We start from the raw sequence: 17,717 nt of genomic DNA on the forward strand, positions 1-17,717 counted from the left end.
AAAAAAAAAAAATAAATATATATATATATATATATATATATATATATATATATATATATATATATGAGGCTCCATGAAATGCAAATATATCAACATAATGACATGAAATGTGTGCTGTATACCTTTAACAACATTCTGGAGTTTCTCCATATGGTCGTGTTGCTTGCCGTTATACACAACAGCTGCTACTGAGAATATCAACTTAGGCTGGATCTGAGAAATCCGGTCTAGAACTCCCTGAAGATGAAAAGAGACACATAAATTATAGAAGAAGAAAAAATACCTAAGCTACAGTACACACACACACACACACACACACACACACACACACACACACACAAACAATAGGCCATATTGTTAAAAAAAAAAAAAACTATATATAAACACTATATAGCCACTACAGTTCAAAACTTTGTTTATTCATTTATATGCGATGCATTAAATTGATCAAAAGTGAAGGAACGACTTCTGCATTGTTATAAAGATGTATATTTCTAATAAATGCTATTCTTTTGAACGTTTTTATTCATTAAAAAAGTCTTGAAAAAAATCATAACACTGATAATAAGAAATGCTTCTTAAGCACCAAATCATCATATTAGAATGATTTCTGAAGGATCATGTGACACTGAAGACTGGAGTAATGATTCAGCTTTGCATTACAGGAATAAATTACAATTTAACATTAAAACAAAAACAGTTATTTAAAATTGTAATATTTCACAATATTACTGTATTTTTATCAAATAAATGCAGCTTTAAAAAAAAGAAAAAGAAGAAAAAAAAAATCTTACTGAGCCCAAACCTTTGAACAGTAGCTTATACACAATTGCCACATTGATTCCACTTAACTGCAGTAATTTACTGTAGTACCCTGACTTAACCACAGATGGCAGTAATGTATATACTGCGTTTACTTTAGTCAATAAGCCTTAGTGATCTATGTAGCTTTATCTGCTGGAGCCTATCCTATTTTTGGAATAACCTCAGCCCTGAGGGGGCTGTAGACTTACTTTAATCTCCTCATAGGAGTGTGTATGTGAGAGAGACACACAGAGAGGCAGGAGCGAGAGGTAATGTGTGTGTATGTGTGACAGAATGTCTGACATAGCTAACATGTCACACACACATTAGAAGACAGTGAGAATTGAAGGTTAGATGACCTACTTTTTTGTACATGGGGGAAGACATGTTGCGATAATGTGAGCAGTGGAATATTACTTTATTTTTTATTTACTAATTTTTGCTTGTGGGATATATAGAGTGCATATACTGTAATGCATTAGACTAGAACAAAGTGGAAGCTCACGACACCAAACTGCACCAGTGGAAGTATGAAGGCATGTGTGCATAAGAATGCCGCGTCAGCGTGGTACAGCAATGCCCGGCAGCTGAGAGCATTCTATGTCATTCTTTATGCCAAAGTCCAAAACTGATATTCATATATCTGGTAATGGCTGGCAGTAGGAAAGGATTTCTCAACAACACTCACTGGATCCATCAGTGTCGCAATTGTTTTTATCTATTATTTATTAAAATGAATAATTTGATACTTTAATTTTCAGTGACTGACAGTGAGGAATTAGCTGTATGAGATCATGTAACATACACTACCATTTAAAAGTCTGGTGTCTGAAAATTCAGAAACAGAATAAAAGTCCTCTGCTGCTTTAGTAAAAGCATTTATTGCGACTACGTTTAATCTCTAAACACAAACCGAACAGGAGCAGCACCCAGACAGGGCTTACTTCTGTGTAGACATCGATTCTCTATGGCAGATATTAGGCATTTATTTCAGAAATATGTATTTTCCCTGTATCATCATTCAAGTGAAATACCTTGCTGACCTGATCTAGCCTGTATATTTTACATGTTCTGATGATCCACATATCACAGTGGCTGCTATACGCTCATTGTATTTCACATGATTAAAAAATGATATATTATAGTTGTCATATGGTAAATAGCAACTATTATGCATGTAAAACTCTTACATTGACACCAAAATCTGGAGAGGTTGAACTCCAGATGGCACCAATACTGGCAGCAGCGAGCATAGCCTCAACAGCATGAATCCCATTGGGAAGATATCCTGAGGTAAAGAGAGAGAATATATCACACAAAATGACATTAAAAACAGCAATGGATCTCCTGAATTGTGCGAGAATGACTCCTAAGAGATGCAAGTTATTTTAGTGAGCACTCAGCAGGCACAATATATTAAAAGATTGTCTGAAATACTGTGCCTCTATTGCCAAAAGAGAGATGGTCACTGAAAATATTACATAAATGATAAATGCAGCACCAAATATGCAATGCTGAGAAATAGTTGCAATTTAACTAAAAAAGGAAGCATACTTTAGAGAGAAATTATACCAATGTACCAACAAGGCATCTTATATGTCATATATATATATATATATATTTCTTAATAAATATATTAACATTAATTTCTTTAAATGTATCATTCAGGCTGTCTTAACTCGACTTATCTTCTTTTGGCTCTAAGTTTTGGGCTGAATTTGATGTTCAACTTAAATATTATTGCCTCCACAAGTCACTTTGGTAAGAAAGCACCTGCCCAAAATACTTAGTTTAAATGATAAAATGATATTTAAGTGTATTGAATGAAACACAGAAAGGAAAGACAGAAAGCGACACAGAATAGAAATGGTGTCCATTAGCTAAATGATACTGCGGCAATAAACCCTGGCCTCATCTGCAAAGTGGCCATATATTCACTCCTACTCATACACACACACACACAATAAATCAAAGGGACAGACAAGGACACTCTAGAGAGAAACATACTTTTGACATGAACACACACACAGAACTGCACGCCCTAACAGGATTCACCTAACACACACTTGTACAAAACAGACACACCTCTGTGAACACAGGGTTATATTTGCACCCACGTAAACATACTTATAAAAAGGGAACTGTAGTACAGGAATTTACACAGAAGATTAACATCACACACTTTCAAAGCTTTCTAAAGGAAGACATTACCTCTTCGGTTCTTATATGTAGCTAATAATTTTTACAGATAAGTGTATTAGATTAAATATACTTTACTGTCCCACTAAGGGAAATTTGCTTTGGACATGCACAGCAACAATTCATAACATACACACACAAGGGGACCTACACATATTCTAAAAAAGCATTTATTTTATAATATATATATATATATATATATATATATTTAGTAAAGTATAAATATTTTTGTTTTGTTTTTATTTTGTTTTATAGTTTATTATATATATAAAAAAAAAAAATAAAATATTTGTAAAGTATTTCAGAATATATTTTTAAAAATACAAATTATTCTATAATTCTATTATTATATAATAATCTAACTTTTTTTAAATTAAACATTTTAGGATAATAAAAATATAAACAAATTTATATTTTTAATTATTTTATTCATAAGTAAAATAAGATTAAATAAAAGTCTATGTATCAAAATTCCCTTAAATGTACTAATTTTATATGGCAGACCATAAATGAGCAAAAAAAGATAATATACCCCAGATTCGGCTCAAGACATATACGTAATCAAAGAAACTTTTACTTGAGTAGTTACATAGCAACCACCCTAGAAACCAACTATCATCGTCACAGCAACTCTAACAACCATAACGTAACACCCTGGAAACCTTGTGATGTTGACTTTTGCATTGACAGAACACTCACTTTTTCAAAGCAAAAATCTAATTCATAAACTACTTTTACTTTTGAGAATGTCTTCAATAGAATATTTTGTCAACTTTAGACAACTTCTGAAAATATTTTTTAAATCTGTCTGCAAAGAACAGCATATAAACACAGTATCTGAATCATGAAGATATTCATATTCATGATCAGAAATGTCTTTATAGAGTAAAACTGTATAAATCTCTATACCATATTGGTCATTTTTCTTTATTACTCTATAGGGACTTGTAAGAATAAATCTAAGTGTGTATGTCACTGAAATGGCCCTCTTCCATTTACAGCCATTACAATTCAAAGATGATCTGCAGATACTGCAGATAATGGACCCAGTGGCAGCAGTATGACGTCAGCGATTACACACACTTTTCCCCCCTCACATCACCAACATAAATTACTCACACATGCTGCCACAGTACAGGGTGGAGACATATCAAGCATCTGACCCTTCAAACTCCCTCCAGCTTCAGCTTGCCTGAATGACCATTTGAGTCTTAAATCTGCACACAAACTGCTCGAAAAGACTAATTACCCTTGCCACTGTACAACTGCATCCCTCTTATCCTCCATCTATAACCAAAAATGACTGGCTGAACCCCAGGACTGAGACAGAAAGGGGGAGTTTGTCATTTCAGGAGCGACTGTCTGGCTCTCAGAGTTAGGACAGTCATGAAGACAAACGAGGACAGAGTGAAAAAGCAAAGAAAGAGGGCAGGAAAAACAGGTTCGAACACCCAGGCCTGATGCAATATTAAGCACGGTGTTAGATTTTATTGTTATTTGGCTGAGTGTTGGCTTGTATTTCCTCATCCCACAACTGTCATCTGGGTGTCAAATGGGTGACTGAGAAAACACAACACAAATAGTAAGAGACCGACAAAATGAAAGAGAAAAGGAGGTGATGCTCACCTACGACCCTGTCTCCAGTTTTGATGCCCATCTTCCTCATAGCGGCAGCAAAGAGAGCGACATCACGCCTCAGCTCTCCGAAAGTCACCTTGACGATCTCTTCATTCGCCTCAGCTACAAAAAAACAAAAATTAAAAAATTCACTTTTAGAAATCTCAAACATGCTAAAAAAGGCATGACAAGGCAAACATAATATATAATTATTATTATTCAAAAGTTTGGGGTTGGTAAGATTATTTTTATTTAAAAAAAAAATAAAAAATAAAAAAATAAAAAAAAAAAAATACTTAATACTGTGAAATATTATTACATTTTTTAAATAATTGATTTATATTTTAATATATTTCAAAATGTCATTTATTTCTGTGATGGTAAAGCTGAATTTTCAGCAGCAGTGTCACATAATCCTTCAGAAATCACTCTGATATGCTGATTAGGTGCTCAGGAATATTTCTTATTATTAATATTGTTGAATTAAACAGTTGTGCTGCTTAATACGTTACTGAAAATCATGATACTTTACTTTTTCATGATTCTTTAATGAACATAAAGTTCAAAAGAACAGCATTTATTCAAAACAATCTTTTATAGATTATAAATGTGACTGACACTATTGATCAATTGAATACATCCTTGCTTAATAAAACATAAATTTCTTAAAAAAAAAAAAAAAAAATCTTACCGACACCAAACTTTTGAATAGTACTGTATGTAAAAATGTTGTTGTGTTCATTATTATTAAATCTACCTATCATTAAACCAGTGAATATCAACACACTAACTTTAATGAGCAACCAGAGAATTCTGCGCCATCTGTGACTGTGGTGCAGTTGAGATAACGCAGTCAACTCGGGTAATGTTTTTCATTACTGTATGTAATCAGTAAATGAAGTGTTACATTTAATTTGCGCTCCAGAGTCCTATGTAATCTACTTTTTGAGGTAAATGAGCCTCCCTGTTTCCCGAAGACACAAACAAATGACGCAGGTACATTCCTGATAGATGCCACTTTGGTAATTACGTCCGCTCTTTCCTGGACCGCATCAGGACATCCATCAACTACATACATCCCGCCCCTACACAGACACTAAACCCCCAAATCAAATTACAGATAGCTTAATTCATTTAGTGTTACATTAGCCAGAGTCTGTGCAATGACAGATTCTATCTATACAGATAAAACACATATGCACTGTTGCTATTTTAAAGTAGCCATTTGTGTATAAGGTCAGATAGACAATGGCTCAAGGTGATCAGCAGAGATGCTTGTTTTGAATTGGGAGACGTTTGTGCGGTATCTGGAGATATATTGGTAATAAAAACCATGAAAAGATGCAATGGCAGCCAGGGTTTGAATGCAGCTGATGCAGTTCTAAGATAAATAATGAAGTTTAAAAAAAGATTAGTATTGTTTGAAAGTGCTTGAGGGTGCAGTTTGGGAGTGTGGAGTGAATCACGGTTAGCTGTTTTCATATGACCTGGATGACTTCCACTGAATTCAGTTCTCTGCTGCTTATGTCAGGACTTCATCAGTGATGTGCAGGTGTTCAGGTCATTCAATGAAACTGAACATACTGCTCACAGCTTCAGATTATACAGACACTCTGCCTAACGAAGCTTCAAACTTCAGATTTTCCTCACTGCATTCAATAGGGACAACATAAAGTCAGACAGTTTATTATCACAAAATAAACCAAGCAGGAGGATCAGGATCAACCTGAAAGGGTGTATTTTGCAAAAGTGACCTGCTTATTATTCAGCTACTTACCAAGCAAGTAAATAAATATATATGAAATAGGGCTGCACAATTATGACATAAATCATTTAGTGCTTTTCTATAGTTTTAAGCCTCAAATGTCAAATATACATCGGATTGGTTTCTTTAAAAATATAAATAGTATTATAATGTTATACAAAAAATAAATTAAAATAATGGGGAAACCTCTTAAGATAACACGTCGAAAGAAAAAAAAAAGCTTCTTAAGAACACCAAATAACATAATTGGACTTTAAACGATTAATTGCAGATTTGAACAATAACGTAATTGTGGCATCCATAATTGTAATCGCGATTAGAAATTCGATTAATTGTGCAGCCCTAATATGAAATATTGATTTGAGATGAAATTATCACTTGAGATCAAAGAGTGCGAAATAAGAGACATGAATCTAGCACAGTCTAGACAACGTGCTTACCAGGGACATGGTCATTTATAGCTTATACAAAACATTTTTGACCACAGAATGCTGATTCAGAGCCGTGTAGTTCAGAAATTGGCTATGACTTACTTGCAGCATAGAGAGCCACTTTGTCCTGGTCTTTGTGTTTGAGCAGGTTCTCTGCGTAATTCAGTCTGCTGCCTTTGAACCACTCAGGTACATCAGATATCCTTTTAGACACATCAACCACCTGAAACAGAGAGTGAGCAAAGTCACACATCAGCCAGTCTGATGGAGCACCTTTTAAAATGTCTTCTTTTTGCAAACAACTGTACATATGTGAGACAGTGATATTTTAGTATTGTTTATGTATTTATTATTATTTTGAATTAGCTTTTATTTTTATATTTTCAGTTTTCATTTTCATTTATTTTAAGTTTGGGTCATTTTGTTATTTTTTATATTTCTATTTAGCTTCAGTTGATTTTTATTCCAGTTTTAGTCATTTTATTTTATTTCAGTTATTTGCCAATTTTCATTTAAGCTGGTTTGAAAGCAGACATCCTAGCTGCCACCACAGTATTTTGATATGGGCAAGCACTCCTTCCAATTATTAGTTAGTTTAACTACACAAACATACTGCAATCCATGCTGTCATAAAATTAACTAATAAAACATCTTTGAGTCAGCAAATGATCAAGACAGAGCATGCAGTAAAACCAGTCTGAGAAGGTTGTACATAGATAATAAGCCATGTATATACTGCACTGCAGATTGTGTTTTTTTATTATGTTTTACACTATGACAGTCACACTCCTTAAGTAAAACTACAGCTGTCTCAGACGGAAAAGCCCCAACACACCCTCTCAGCCAGAGATATGATATGAGCTTGAAATATTCTCAGCAGTAGTTCTAAATGGTCATAAATTCTTAAATGTTTACTAGTTAGGACAAAAGTTATACAAATCATATGTGACTAATGAATTTGTCCATCATGTCACTGTCATCTATCGCAGGTACACCCCCACAGATATAAGACCGAAAACCAATCACAATGTGATTGAGGTCCACACTAATTATTCATTGTCACGGTGACATCATTTTGTGGCAATGTGAACCTTGGTGCCACTCATTACACAACAGGAAATGACAAACAAAAACATAAAACTCTACAAGTTTAAAATGACTATACATTTAAATAAAAAGAAAGGTTGCTTAATACAGTGTGTGTGTGTATATATATATATATATAGATAGAGAGAGAGAGAGAGAGAGAGAGAGATATCTATCTATATATATCTATCTCTCTCTCTCTCTCTCTCTATATATATATAGATATAGATATAGATATAGAAGGCCAAAAAAGTGAAGGAAAAAAACCTACCTCCTCATACATCTTTGAACAGGTGATGCCACAGAATTTCCAAACATGTGCCCAGAACTCTGGATAACTGTCCACGGACCACTGATACAGGTCATTATAATTAGCTTTAAAAAAAAAAATAAAAAAAAATAAAAAAAAAAGAGACGTTTATTGAAAGTACCATTAGACAAAATTCATGCCATTATTTAATTTAGTTTAGAAATGGTGCACCACTTCAAATCAGTACTGTAACCGTAATAGAGTTTTATTACATTTGGTCTGTTATTTGTAACAATTCAAATGTTTACTGTGTTTATCAATTCTAGTATGAAATGAATAGTTACACATATTCAGATGAGTATTCAACCATTACAAGTTTTTAAATCGATAAATCTTGATATGTTCAAAATTTTCTAATATTTTTCTGATATTTACTAATGTAAATTACCGTTATCTAAACAACAGGTCTGCATAGCTTCTTTATGCTATTGGGGTACTAGTAGCAAAAATAATCAAATGATAATTAATATGTACTGTATCTTATGAACAGCAAATGGTGAAACTGCAAAATGTACGAAGCACCATTCAATGACTTACTAATTATTAATACTAGTAACATGCAAACAAATACTAGCTCGTATTAAGGGATAAACGTTAAAGCAGTTTTGTCATAGATGGAAATGATGTCACACTTGCTGATGGCACTATGAAAATATTTACTGAATAGTATGACGACCAGCTTCTATTCACTCTTATTCACTCCAGTCGGAATTACTGGTTAGACAACTTACAGCATGCATTGAGATGAATGAATGAATGAATGCATGAATGAATGAATGGACATATGTGTCCAGGCATCCCATCCTATGCAACTGAAGGAGAAAGTGGGTCAAAAACGGCATCTGAACGCATGGTTAGAGTAACTGTATTTGCTCAAATGTGGCCACGACATAACCCATGTCAATCCCAGGATGAGCTATTAATGGGCGTAATGCCACAGTACTACGTTTTGTTTTTCTGTGGAATATGGGTGTGTTGTTAGCTGACATACAATCTGCACTCATTTTAGCCCAGGCTGGCTCTACTCACCCAGATTCAAGTCGAAGTCCCGGTTCACTTGAGTCCGGAATCGGTCCATTTGTGTGTTTCGTTTAGAGTCCGGGTACCACAGCACCTTCGACTCCATGATCTCCTCGCTCTTGGCCTCCGTGTCCTTAGACATGATCGGATGACACGCGCCGGTATGTCGTGAATAACCTATGAAGACTGGAAGGAACGCACTACGGGAGTTGGACAGGACGGTCCGGTGATCGCGTATTGGTGCAGGTCAGACACATGGGTCACTTCCGACCGTCAGCCGAACATAATCAACCAGCAGCAGCGGAAGCCCCGCCTACCACGCAAACGCACACTACCCTGCCAACCGACATATGTTCTTCCGCTTCTTATGTAGTGCTAGGTTTTTACCCTGTTTTTATACAGTCTATGGTTTTTACGTATGATTCAGAATAATTTTATTTAATAATGAATTTTTATAAAATGGACGGTTTTATCTGTTTTATTGTTTCATCTATCGGATAGTGATGACAAGGAAATCCAACTTATTTCAGGCAATCGGTTCTTTTGAACGGTTCATTTCTAAGAAGGATATTACTAATCAACATATTTTCGTCATATGTTCGCACCTGCTACCAAAACTTTTATAAAACTGTAATCGATTCAGTGAGTCAGCGACTTTTGTGAACCGATTCATTCGTTTAATTGAAAAGATTCGGCTCAATAGAACGATCTGTTCATGGTTGGGGAGTCTGTATAATTTATATATTCATGAAACTTCATGAACTAAAACGGTTAAATGACGTCAGCTAATAAGGGTGATAGGGGGAAAAACAATAGAGCACATATTATATTTTTATAGTTATTTTGAACTCCAGACTGCACTTACAATAAAGGATAAGACATACGTATAATTCCTATTATAGAATTCAGAACAATTAAAAGGAACATTGAAGGGTCTCTAAAAATGCTAAATAATATCTTGTTCACATAGAATACTGTATATAATGCTTGCTCTTGATCACTGCCATTAATGTTTCTTGGATAAAGCATTACTGTCAGGGTTTGGCGGAAGAATATCTGCATTCGCCGCAATTAGCATGTCTTTTATTCCATTGGTTCCTAAAGCTGGTCTCACATCAGCCGAGACCGCAGCACGAGAGAAAGGAACATGGACAGACGGAAAAGCGAACCAATCAGAAGTCTGGCAGCCGCTCCGCCAGTTCGACCCACTGAAGCGCCCAGCCAATAGAGAAAAGGATCATATAGAGGTGTGCCCAATCCCGAGCCTGCAGCCTGCAGCATGTTCGCATGGGTTAAAACCATAGGATAACATGTAAAAGGTGTCTTTGTGCTGTTTTCCATACATTTTTTTTTTTAATTAATGCAGGCGATTTGTGTTTTCTAAAGATTTTAATACCAGAGGAGGTTTTTTATAAGAGCTGTTAATATATTTGCCGAGCCAGCAGCGGTTATTTCCAAGGTCAATTTCATCAGTATTTATATAACATTTAGGAAATAGCTACAGTTGCTTCATAGACTGGCAGTGTGAACGAGGCTAATTCACATGCAGCAAAAAGAAAAAGATTATACGATCTATGTTGCTTGTTGGTGATGAAACAAAGCAATCAAGTTGAAATTTCTAGAAGCCATTAAACAAGTTTCATATAAATGAATTCAAAACACATAGCTGGACCTGCAACCAATCTCCTTTTGTTTTCAGTTTTCAGTGTCAAATTTATTGTACAGTGCCTACTGTACAATAAATTACATATTAGAAATTGCATAACTGCATACTGGCTTTCATTTTAAAGGCTACTTGGCCAGTGATGACAAGAATCGCCCTCACCGTAAAACCACTGTTTTGCTTTTTGTTGTTGTTGGACAGTTTCTATGCTAACATCCATTCAAACATGCACAAATGTAAATCTAAAAACAAAATGTACTATAAGTACAATTCTAAAATGGAATTTCAGTTCTTTGTACTTGATTTGCACCCTGAGCTCTTGGCTGAGGTAATCACAAAATAATCATATAATACAGTACTACTAATCAACAAAAAAAAAAACAAAAGTAAATTTATTTCCCCCCCCTCCTCTATCTATCAATCATAAAAATATCTATCTATCTATCTATCTATCTATCTATCTATCTATCTATCTATCTAAGACTCTTAAGAATGGGAATGGGGTCATGCCTGCCCCTTCTGGGTGCAACAAATAAAAAGCAACAATGCACAGCATTATATACAAGCCAAAAATGGGTGTCTTAAAGGCACAGCGCGCCTTTTGATTGTTACATATTATGTAAGCCATTTTAGACAGCATTTGGATCAGCCCTCAGAGGGATACAAAAGATTTAGCTGGCTGAACAAAACAAAATCCCAGAGAATCTATGACAAAATAGAGAAGAAGAGGGGAAAACGCTACATGGAGGTGATTTTAGAAACTGTTTACATTTACATTTACATTTAATCATTTAGCAGATGCTTTTATCCAAAGTTTACAATGTGTTAAACTGTTTGATGAGGATAGCACATATCAAATGCCAAGTTCAGCTAACTTCACAAGCGTTCCCCTCGAGGTTATCAAAAATTTGTGCTGCCAGCTTGATGTAATGCTCATTTCATTTATGCACAGATCTGTTGGATCAAAAATCAGCATGACTGTTTGTCTCACACAAACAGTTTTTTTTTTTTTTTTTTTAAAGAGCAAACAGTCCATTTGCTCAGACTGCAAAAGCACCTTTTGGATGCTAAACTCATCCATTTTGTGCGTCAGATCAGATACAGATTTAACCCTCTCCAGACACTGACTAGAGCTTTAGAGCATTCATCTGAGGCCATTTGAACAGACAAATGAAGCAATGTTCAAACAAGTGACCGTTGCATCAAGTACAACCTCCTATTTCCAAATTATGAGGTGAAGCAACTTTATAAATGAAAAAAAAAAAAAAAAAAAAAAAAAAAAAACTTGAGCAAATATAAACTATGATACTATTAATGTGAGTCAGGTTGAGCTCTCAATATATCTGTAGTCAAAATAAAAAAATAAATAAATAAAAACATCCAAGACCTGTAGGTCAAATTGTATATTACATTTATTAAATCATTTTGGGACCACCGTTTCATCTTAGAGAAAATCACTGAACAAGTTTCATAAAGACAAAAATATGTTACAGACAGTGCAAATAATATCACAGCAAGCAACAATGCAGGTGAACAAAGGCAAACCTGATATAGAAATCTAGGCATTTACTAAGCAAAAAAATACCAGACTTCACAGAGATTCAGTGCTTTCTAATACAAATCAGTCAATGACGCAAAGTCCTCAACATACAATAATTGGCACTGGGATCTATGAGAGCTGTAACATCAGATATATTAATAAAATACACAATATTCCACAAATAAATGAAGGACTTGACATGATGCTGTAACTTACAAGGACATTAATTACTAAACAGTGCAGGTAGGAAAATATCGGTCATACATATTTCCACAAGCACATTCACTCAGAATAGTGTACACTTGAAATCACAGCTAATGATAAAACTCATACGATACAGAGCATTTTCCACAGTATATTACTCTGGATCCCATTCATTACAGATATGTAAGTAGACAAGACCATTTTAAAAACAGAAGTGTTTGCTGAGACACGTAGGCTATATGTGTAATTATTATTAGTTGTCCCCAGTACTTGTATAATAATGCTGGTACATTGCAAGTACACAATAGTTTGCTATTTGGAGATTCCTCAAGGCTGGTGCTTGTATTGTATGATTTCCTTCACACATTCATACAGTAAAAAAGGACCTTCTTGATATTAGTGCTAGACACTGCTTTCCAGTATACAGTACATCACAGAATTGAACAGTGATTGGTTAAAGGATGAGGGACAAAAATCAGTAAAGTGCGGGATGAGTCGTCAATATTTTTGGCTTGAATAGAACAACTGTAAATTTTGAACATGTATCTGCTAAAAGTGAATTTCATCAAGGTCTAAAAAGAGTATAGAATTGCATCAACACTGACAAAGGGACTAAATGCCACAAAACTCTCACTTTGAATTAATGTTGTCTTTAAAATAACTGGCTGGAGACAAACAGAATTTTATAATTTAGTAGCAGAAATTAACAAATAATTCAAAAACACATCCATAACACACTGATTTCACAATTATAATAACACAACCTTTTACGATACGATGCAAAACAAATACATTAAATGTTCCATATTAAAACAATTAAAAATACTTCCAATGTACACTACCATTCAAAAGTTCTATTTTAATATAATTTTAAAATGTAATTTATTTGTGTGATGGCTAAGTGTCACATGATCCTTTAGAAATCATTAATATATTTTGATTTGGTGCTCAACAAAATTTCTTATTATAATCAAAGTTGCTGCTTAATATTTTTGTGAAAACCGTAATACATTTTTCAGAATTCTATAATGAACAGCAAGCTTAAAATAATTATTTGAAATCTAATTTTTAATGTACAATTTAATACATCTTTGCTAAATAAAAATATTGATTTCCTTAAAATAAAAAAATCTTACGGACACCAAACTGTTGGAAAAGTAGTAATCATGAAAAATCATTAAAAACAAAAATTATGGCATACTATGGAATGGAAATATACTTTAACACTGCCCATTCATAATATTTCTCGCAAAATATAAAAACGTATAAAAATGTTAAATTACAGTATTTTTTAAAATCTATGAAGCAGGGGGAAAATGTTTGAAATATATTTTAAAAACCATACAACAGGTTGCAAAAACATGATGAATTAAAAACCAAAAATGGAATGAATGTTAAAGCTGCAAAAAAAGTAGTAAGAGTGAATGAGAACAAGCAGAGAAGATGGGACACAGGTTAGATTAGTTAGCAGGCATTTCTAATAGACAAAATGCCGCTGTGGATGAAACCATAGGCCACTTTCTTAAAAATTTTACTAGATCTTACTAAGCAGCACTAATAAGCAGTGGTACTAAAAGCTATTTAATTAATCCCTTTTGATAAGTGTATTAAAATGGTACATACAATTAATACAACAATCTCATGCTGAGAGCAAAGTGCATGACCAGGTTTTTCCAGCTGAAGCTGGACAGAGATACTGGTGTACATTGCAGCACTGTTATTTTGCTGCCAGGAACACTGTTCACATATCCTCACGCTTCTGATGACTAGCTGATTTCTAAAAAGTGATTTCCACATACATCTCTATCCCTGATAGTGCGACCGGTCCTGGACCAGTATCCTCGGGTGACCTCAAGAAGACACATGGGAGAAATGCAAAATGCAGTGATACTGACTATTCTTCACATTTTGAGTGTTTCTGAATCAACTCTCAATCACATTGCCTTTGACTTATAAATAACACACACACTTATAGAATCTGTCCTAACACAGCTTAAGGAAAAGGCGTAACACTGCACAATGGACTAACACACTCAACTCAACTTGCAAACACACAGACCCACAGTATACAAAAAAGTCCATATTTACTCAAAAATGGGTGGCTACAGTAGAAGTGGACACTAATCATTCTACGACAAGAGGGTGAATCTAATAGACTTTTTTCAGCATATCAACTGGGGAATTTATCAAATTTCCATACATCACATACAATTCGTGCCTGACTAAAATGTTGGGACATCCTGAGAAAAAAAGGGGCAAAACAAAAAACATTTTTTCTTCTCATCCCATCCCACAAAATCATTTCATTGGTCACTTGAGCGCTCTAGGTTTTCAATCACTCTGCTCAAGCGGATGTTTAGAAGGCGGATCTGGGTATCGAGGTGGTCGATCTTCTCCTCCAGAGTTCCAGGTCCACCCCCTTTCCTCCAGTATGCTCCCACTGGTCCCGTCATGAAGTAAACAGCCATGATGAAGCACAGTGGCAGCACCGCTTTCTCAGGGTCACCCTCAAATTTCTGCAGAATGTACAGGCACGAGAGGGCGAAAAGGGCCACGCGAGCCAGCCAGAAGAAACGGCCGAACATCGCGTGGAGGATGTAAAAGAAACCGCTCAGGAACAAGGACAGAAACCAGTAAGCCACCAGCAAGGCTGCCACCAGGAGGAGAGCACGAGCAGGAGAGCTGGACACGGACGATGGGCTGAAGTAGTGCGTCAGGTTAGAGGCTAGAGAGAGAGAGAACCGAAGGGGAAAAAGAAAACAGAGACAGACAGAAATAGAAGCAAAGAGAGAGTAGGGAGAGACATGAAGGAGGTTTTAAGGACATGATTTTTTTGCATCACACACAAACAGTGGAGATGTGCTATTTCAGTCACTGACACACATAAATGCAACAATTTTGATCCAGACTTACAGTCAATGCCCATAACATCAAGCAGATCCACCCACAGTTTCCATAAGGTGTCCAACAATGAATCGACTCCATAAACAAACCTCTCTGTAGTTTTTGAAAAGAACTGCAAAACATTGACAAGTTTTTTTTTTTTTTTTATATATTTTTTTATATAGAGTTCAGTCCAAAACCTCTAATGAATCTGAAATTTTCTTCTGAAAATTAATTTTTATCAAGCTCCTCCCGTGTTTATGTTATTTCTTTTAATGGCAATGAGAAGAAATATTCAATTTAAAGTGAATTTTACTGAACATAAACACAGCAGCCGAATAAAAATGCTAATTTTAAAGGACAATTTCAGATGGCTTTTAGAGGTTTTTGCATCTGAACTCTTCATATATATATATATATCTATATATATATATATATATATATATATATATATATATATATATAAATGAAGACTGCAAAAAGATTATATGCAAACATATAATTAGTGTGTATATCATAAAAACATGCATAGGTCACAGAAGAAAATCACCTTTTAAAAATATATAATGTTTCTATCGATCTATATAATGTATCTATATAAATTAGAACAGATTTAGATTTATTTATTTAATTAGTTATTTTAGATTACACTGCATTGTGACATCATTAAGCATATCCCTCTTCCCTTTTTCATTGTGTTTTTGTAATTATTATTCTCAGTGATTATTCATTTATTTTTTTACATTAAAAAATTATATTATTATAAAGTTACAACAACAGTATTAATAAAAATAACATTAATCTGCCTTACAGTAATAAGAATGAGATCTTTTCCATTATAGCAAAGATAGGCTAAATAAGCTCCATTTTCTTATTTTCTCAAAATTGAATAGTACTCTATACAGTACAGTACAACAGCTCATTAATGTACACTAGTGGTTAGAGAGTTTGACTCCTAACCCTAAGGTTGTGGGTCAATACCACGACTGAGGTGCCCTTGAGCAAGGCACCGAAGAGTAAACTGTATTTACAACACACAACTGCTCCCTGCAGCATAAATGGCTGCCCACTGCTCCAGGTGTGTGTTCACAGTATGTGTGTGTTCACTGCTGTGTGTGTGCACTTTGGATGGGTTAAATACAGAGCATGAATTCTGAGTATGGGTTACCATACTTGGCTGTATGTCACGTCACTTTACATTCAAATAGTTAGCAAAGTTCATTAAAATTGCACACACTCACTCATTTATTTTATATTAAAATAAATAAATTATGAAAATGTAATAATTTTGTTGTTTTTAAGGCCATTTAATGCCTATAATTTATAGAGCAATAATTTTATAAATTATTATCAAAATTATATATTTAATTATTATACATTTACTGGAAAAAATCACATAAACACTTACCGATAAAATAAATAAATAAATAACCAAGTCTAAAATAATAAACAATCATAAAATCTAGCACATCAGCTTGCCTAGCTGGCAATATCACAGCACTGACACTATCCAGAACGTACTGACCAAGATCAACAGAAGGATGCCCATATACAGTATGCGCTCTAGATAGGCAGCTCACTAGGTTTTAAGATACAGCCACTTATCACAAGAATCACAGGGTGGTGATCTCTTCAGGCCCTAAGCTAGAGCATCTGCAAACAAAGACATTTTTAACTGCATGAGAAAATCGAATGATCTTATATGGACCTTGTACAGCGCCCTGATGTTCTCCTCTCCGAAGACACTGCTGAGGATTTGGTAGAAACCGCTGGCCGCTCTCCTGAAGCTGTTCTGGCTGCTGGAGTCTCTCTTGCTTCGCCCTGCATCCGTCAGGAGGACGAAAGCCAAAAACACGCTTATAACCACGGCAAGCTTCGCTCCCTTCATCCTTATAGACGACCTGACAATCGGCAATGTGCAATGGAGAAAATACTGTACTGCAGCGGTCCGACAGTGCTTATAATAGACTGAATCAATTTAGAGGTGTGATGTGCCGGAAAGAGATGCTGTGGAGGGATGGAACAGGAAGCTGCGCGCGGGTAGAGTGTGTGAAGAAATGTAACGCCGGAAGTACGATTTTTTTTTTTTTTTTTTAGAGTAAAGTTCTTAATATATACCTAATTTTTGCAATGATGGTTTACAATTTATAACGCTGTTTCTGGCTAAGACCTCTACCCTGAATTGAAGATTAAAA

General features: G+C 34.8%; 2 protein-coding genes across 2 annotated transcripts in view; both read right to left on the reverse strand.

The window, feature by feature from the left end:
• The window catches only part of LOC109079369 (acetoacetyl-CoA synthetase-like), a 28,159-nt gene extending 18,590 nt beyond the window's left edge, over positions 1-9,569 (reverse strand). The window contains exons 1-6 of the mRNA XM_042753790.1: positions 9,242-9,569; positions 8,174-8,277; positions 6,919-7,039; positions 4,630-4,743; positions 1,995-2,092; positions 123-237 (exon numbers count right to left, since the gene is read on the reverse strand). Coding sequence (XP_042609724.1) covers positions 123-237; positions 1,995-2,092; positions 4,630-4,743; positions 6,919-7,039; positions 8,174-8,277; positions 9,242-9,374 — 685 coding nt within the window. The 5' untranslated portion in view covers positions 9,375-9,569. The remainder of the gene's footprint in view (positions 1-122; positions 238-1,994; positions 2,093-4,629; positions 4,744-6,918; positions 7,040-8,173; positions 8,278-9,241) is intronic.
• A 5,137-nt stretch (positions 9,570-14,706) lies between these two features.
• LOC109082787 (BRI3-binding protein-like) lies at positions 14,707-17,578 on the reverse strand. Its single transcript, XM_042753797.1, has 3 exons — positions 17,231-17,578; positions 15,553-15,655; positions 14,707-15,364 (listed from the first exon to the last, which is right to left on the reverse strand). The coding sequence occupies exons 1-3, from the start codon at positions 17,408-17,410 to the stop codon at positions 14,943-14,945; spliced, it is 705 nt and encodes a 234-aa protein (XP_042609731.1). The 5' UTR covers positions 17,411-17,578; the 3' UTR covers positions 14,707-14,942.
• Positions 17,579-17,717: the final 139 nt, after the last annotated feature.

Source organism: Cyprinus carpio, chromosome A5 (genome assembly GCF_018340385.1).
Source record: "Cyprinus carpio isolate SPL01 chromosome A5, ASM1834038v1, whole genome shotgun sequence".
In the NCBI taxonomy this organism is placed as follows: domain Eukaryota; kingdom Metazoa; phylum Chordata; class Actinopteri; order Cypriniformes; family Cyprinidae; genus Cyprinus; species Cyprinus carpio.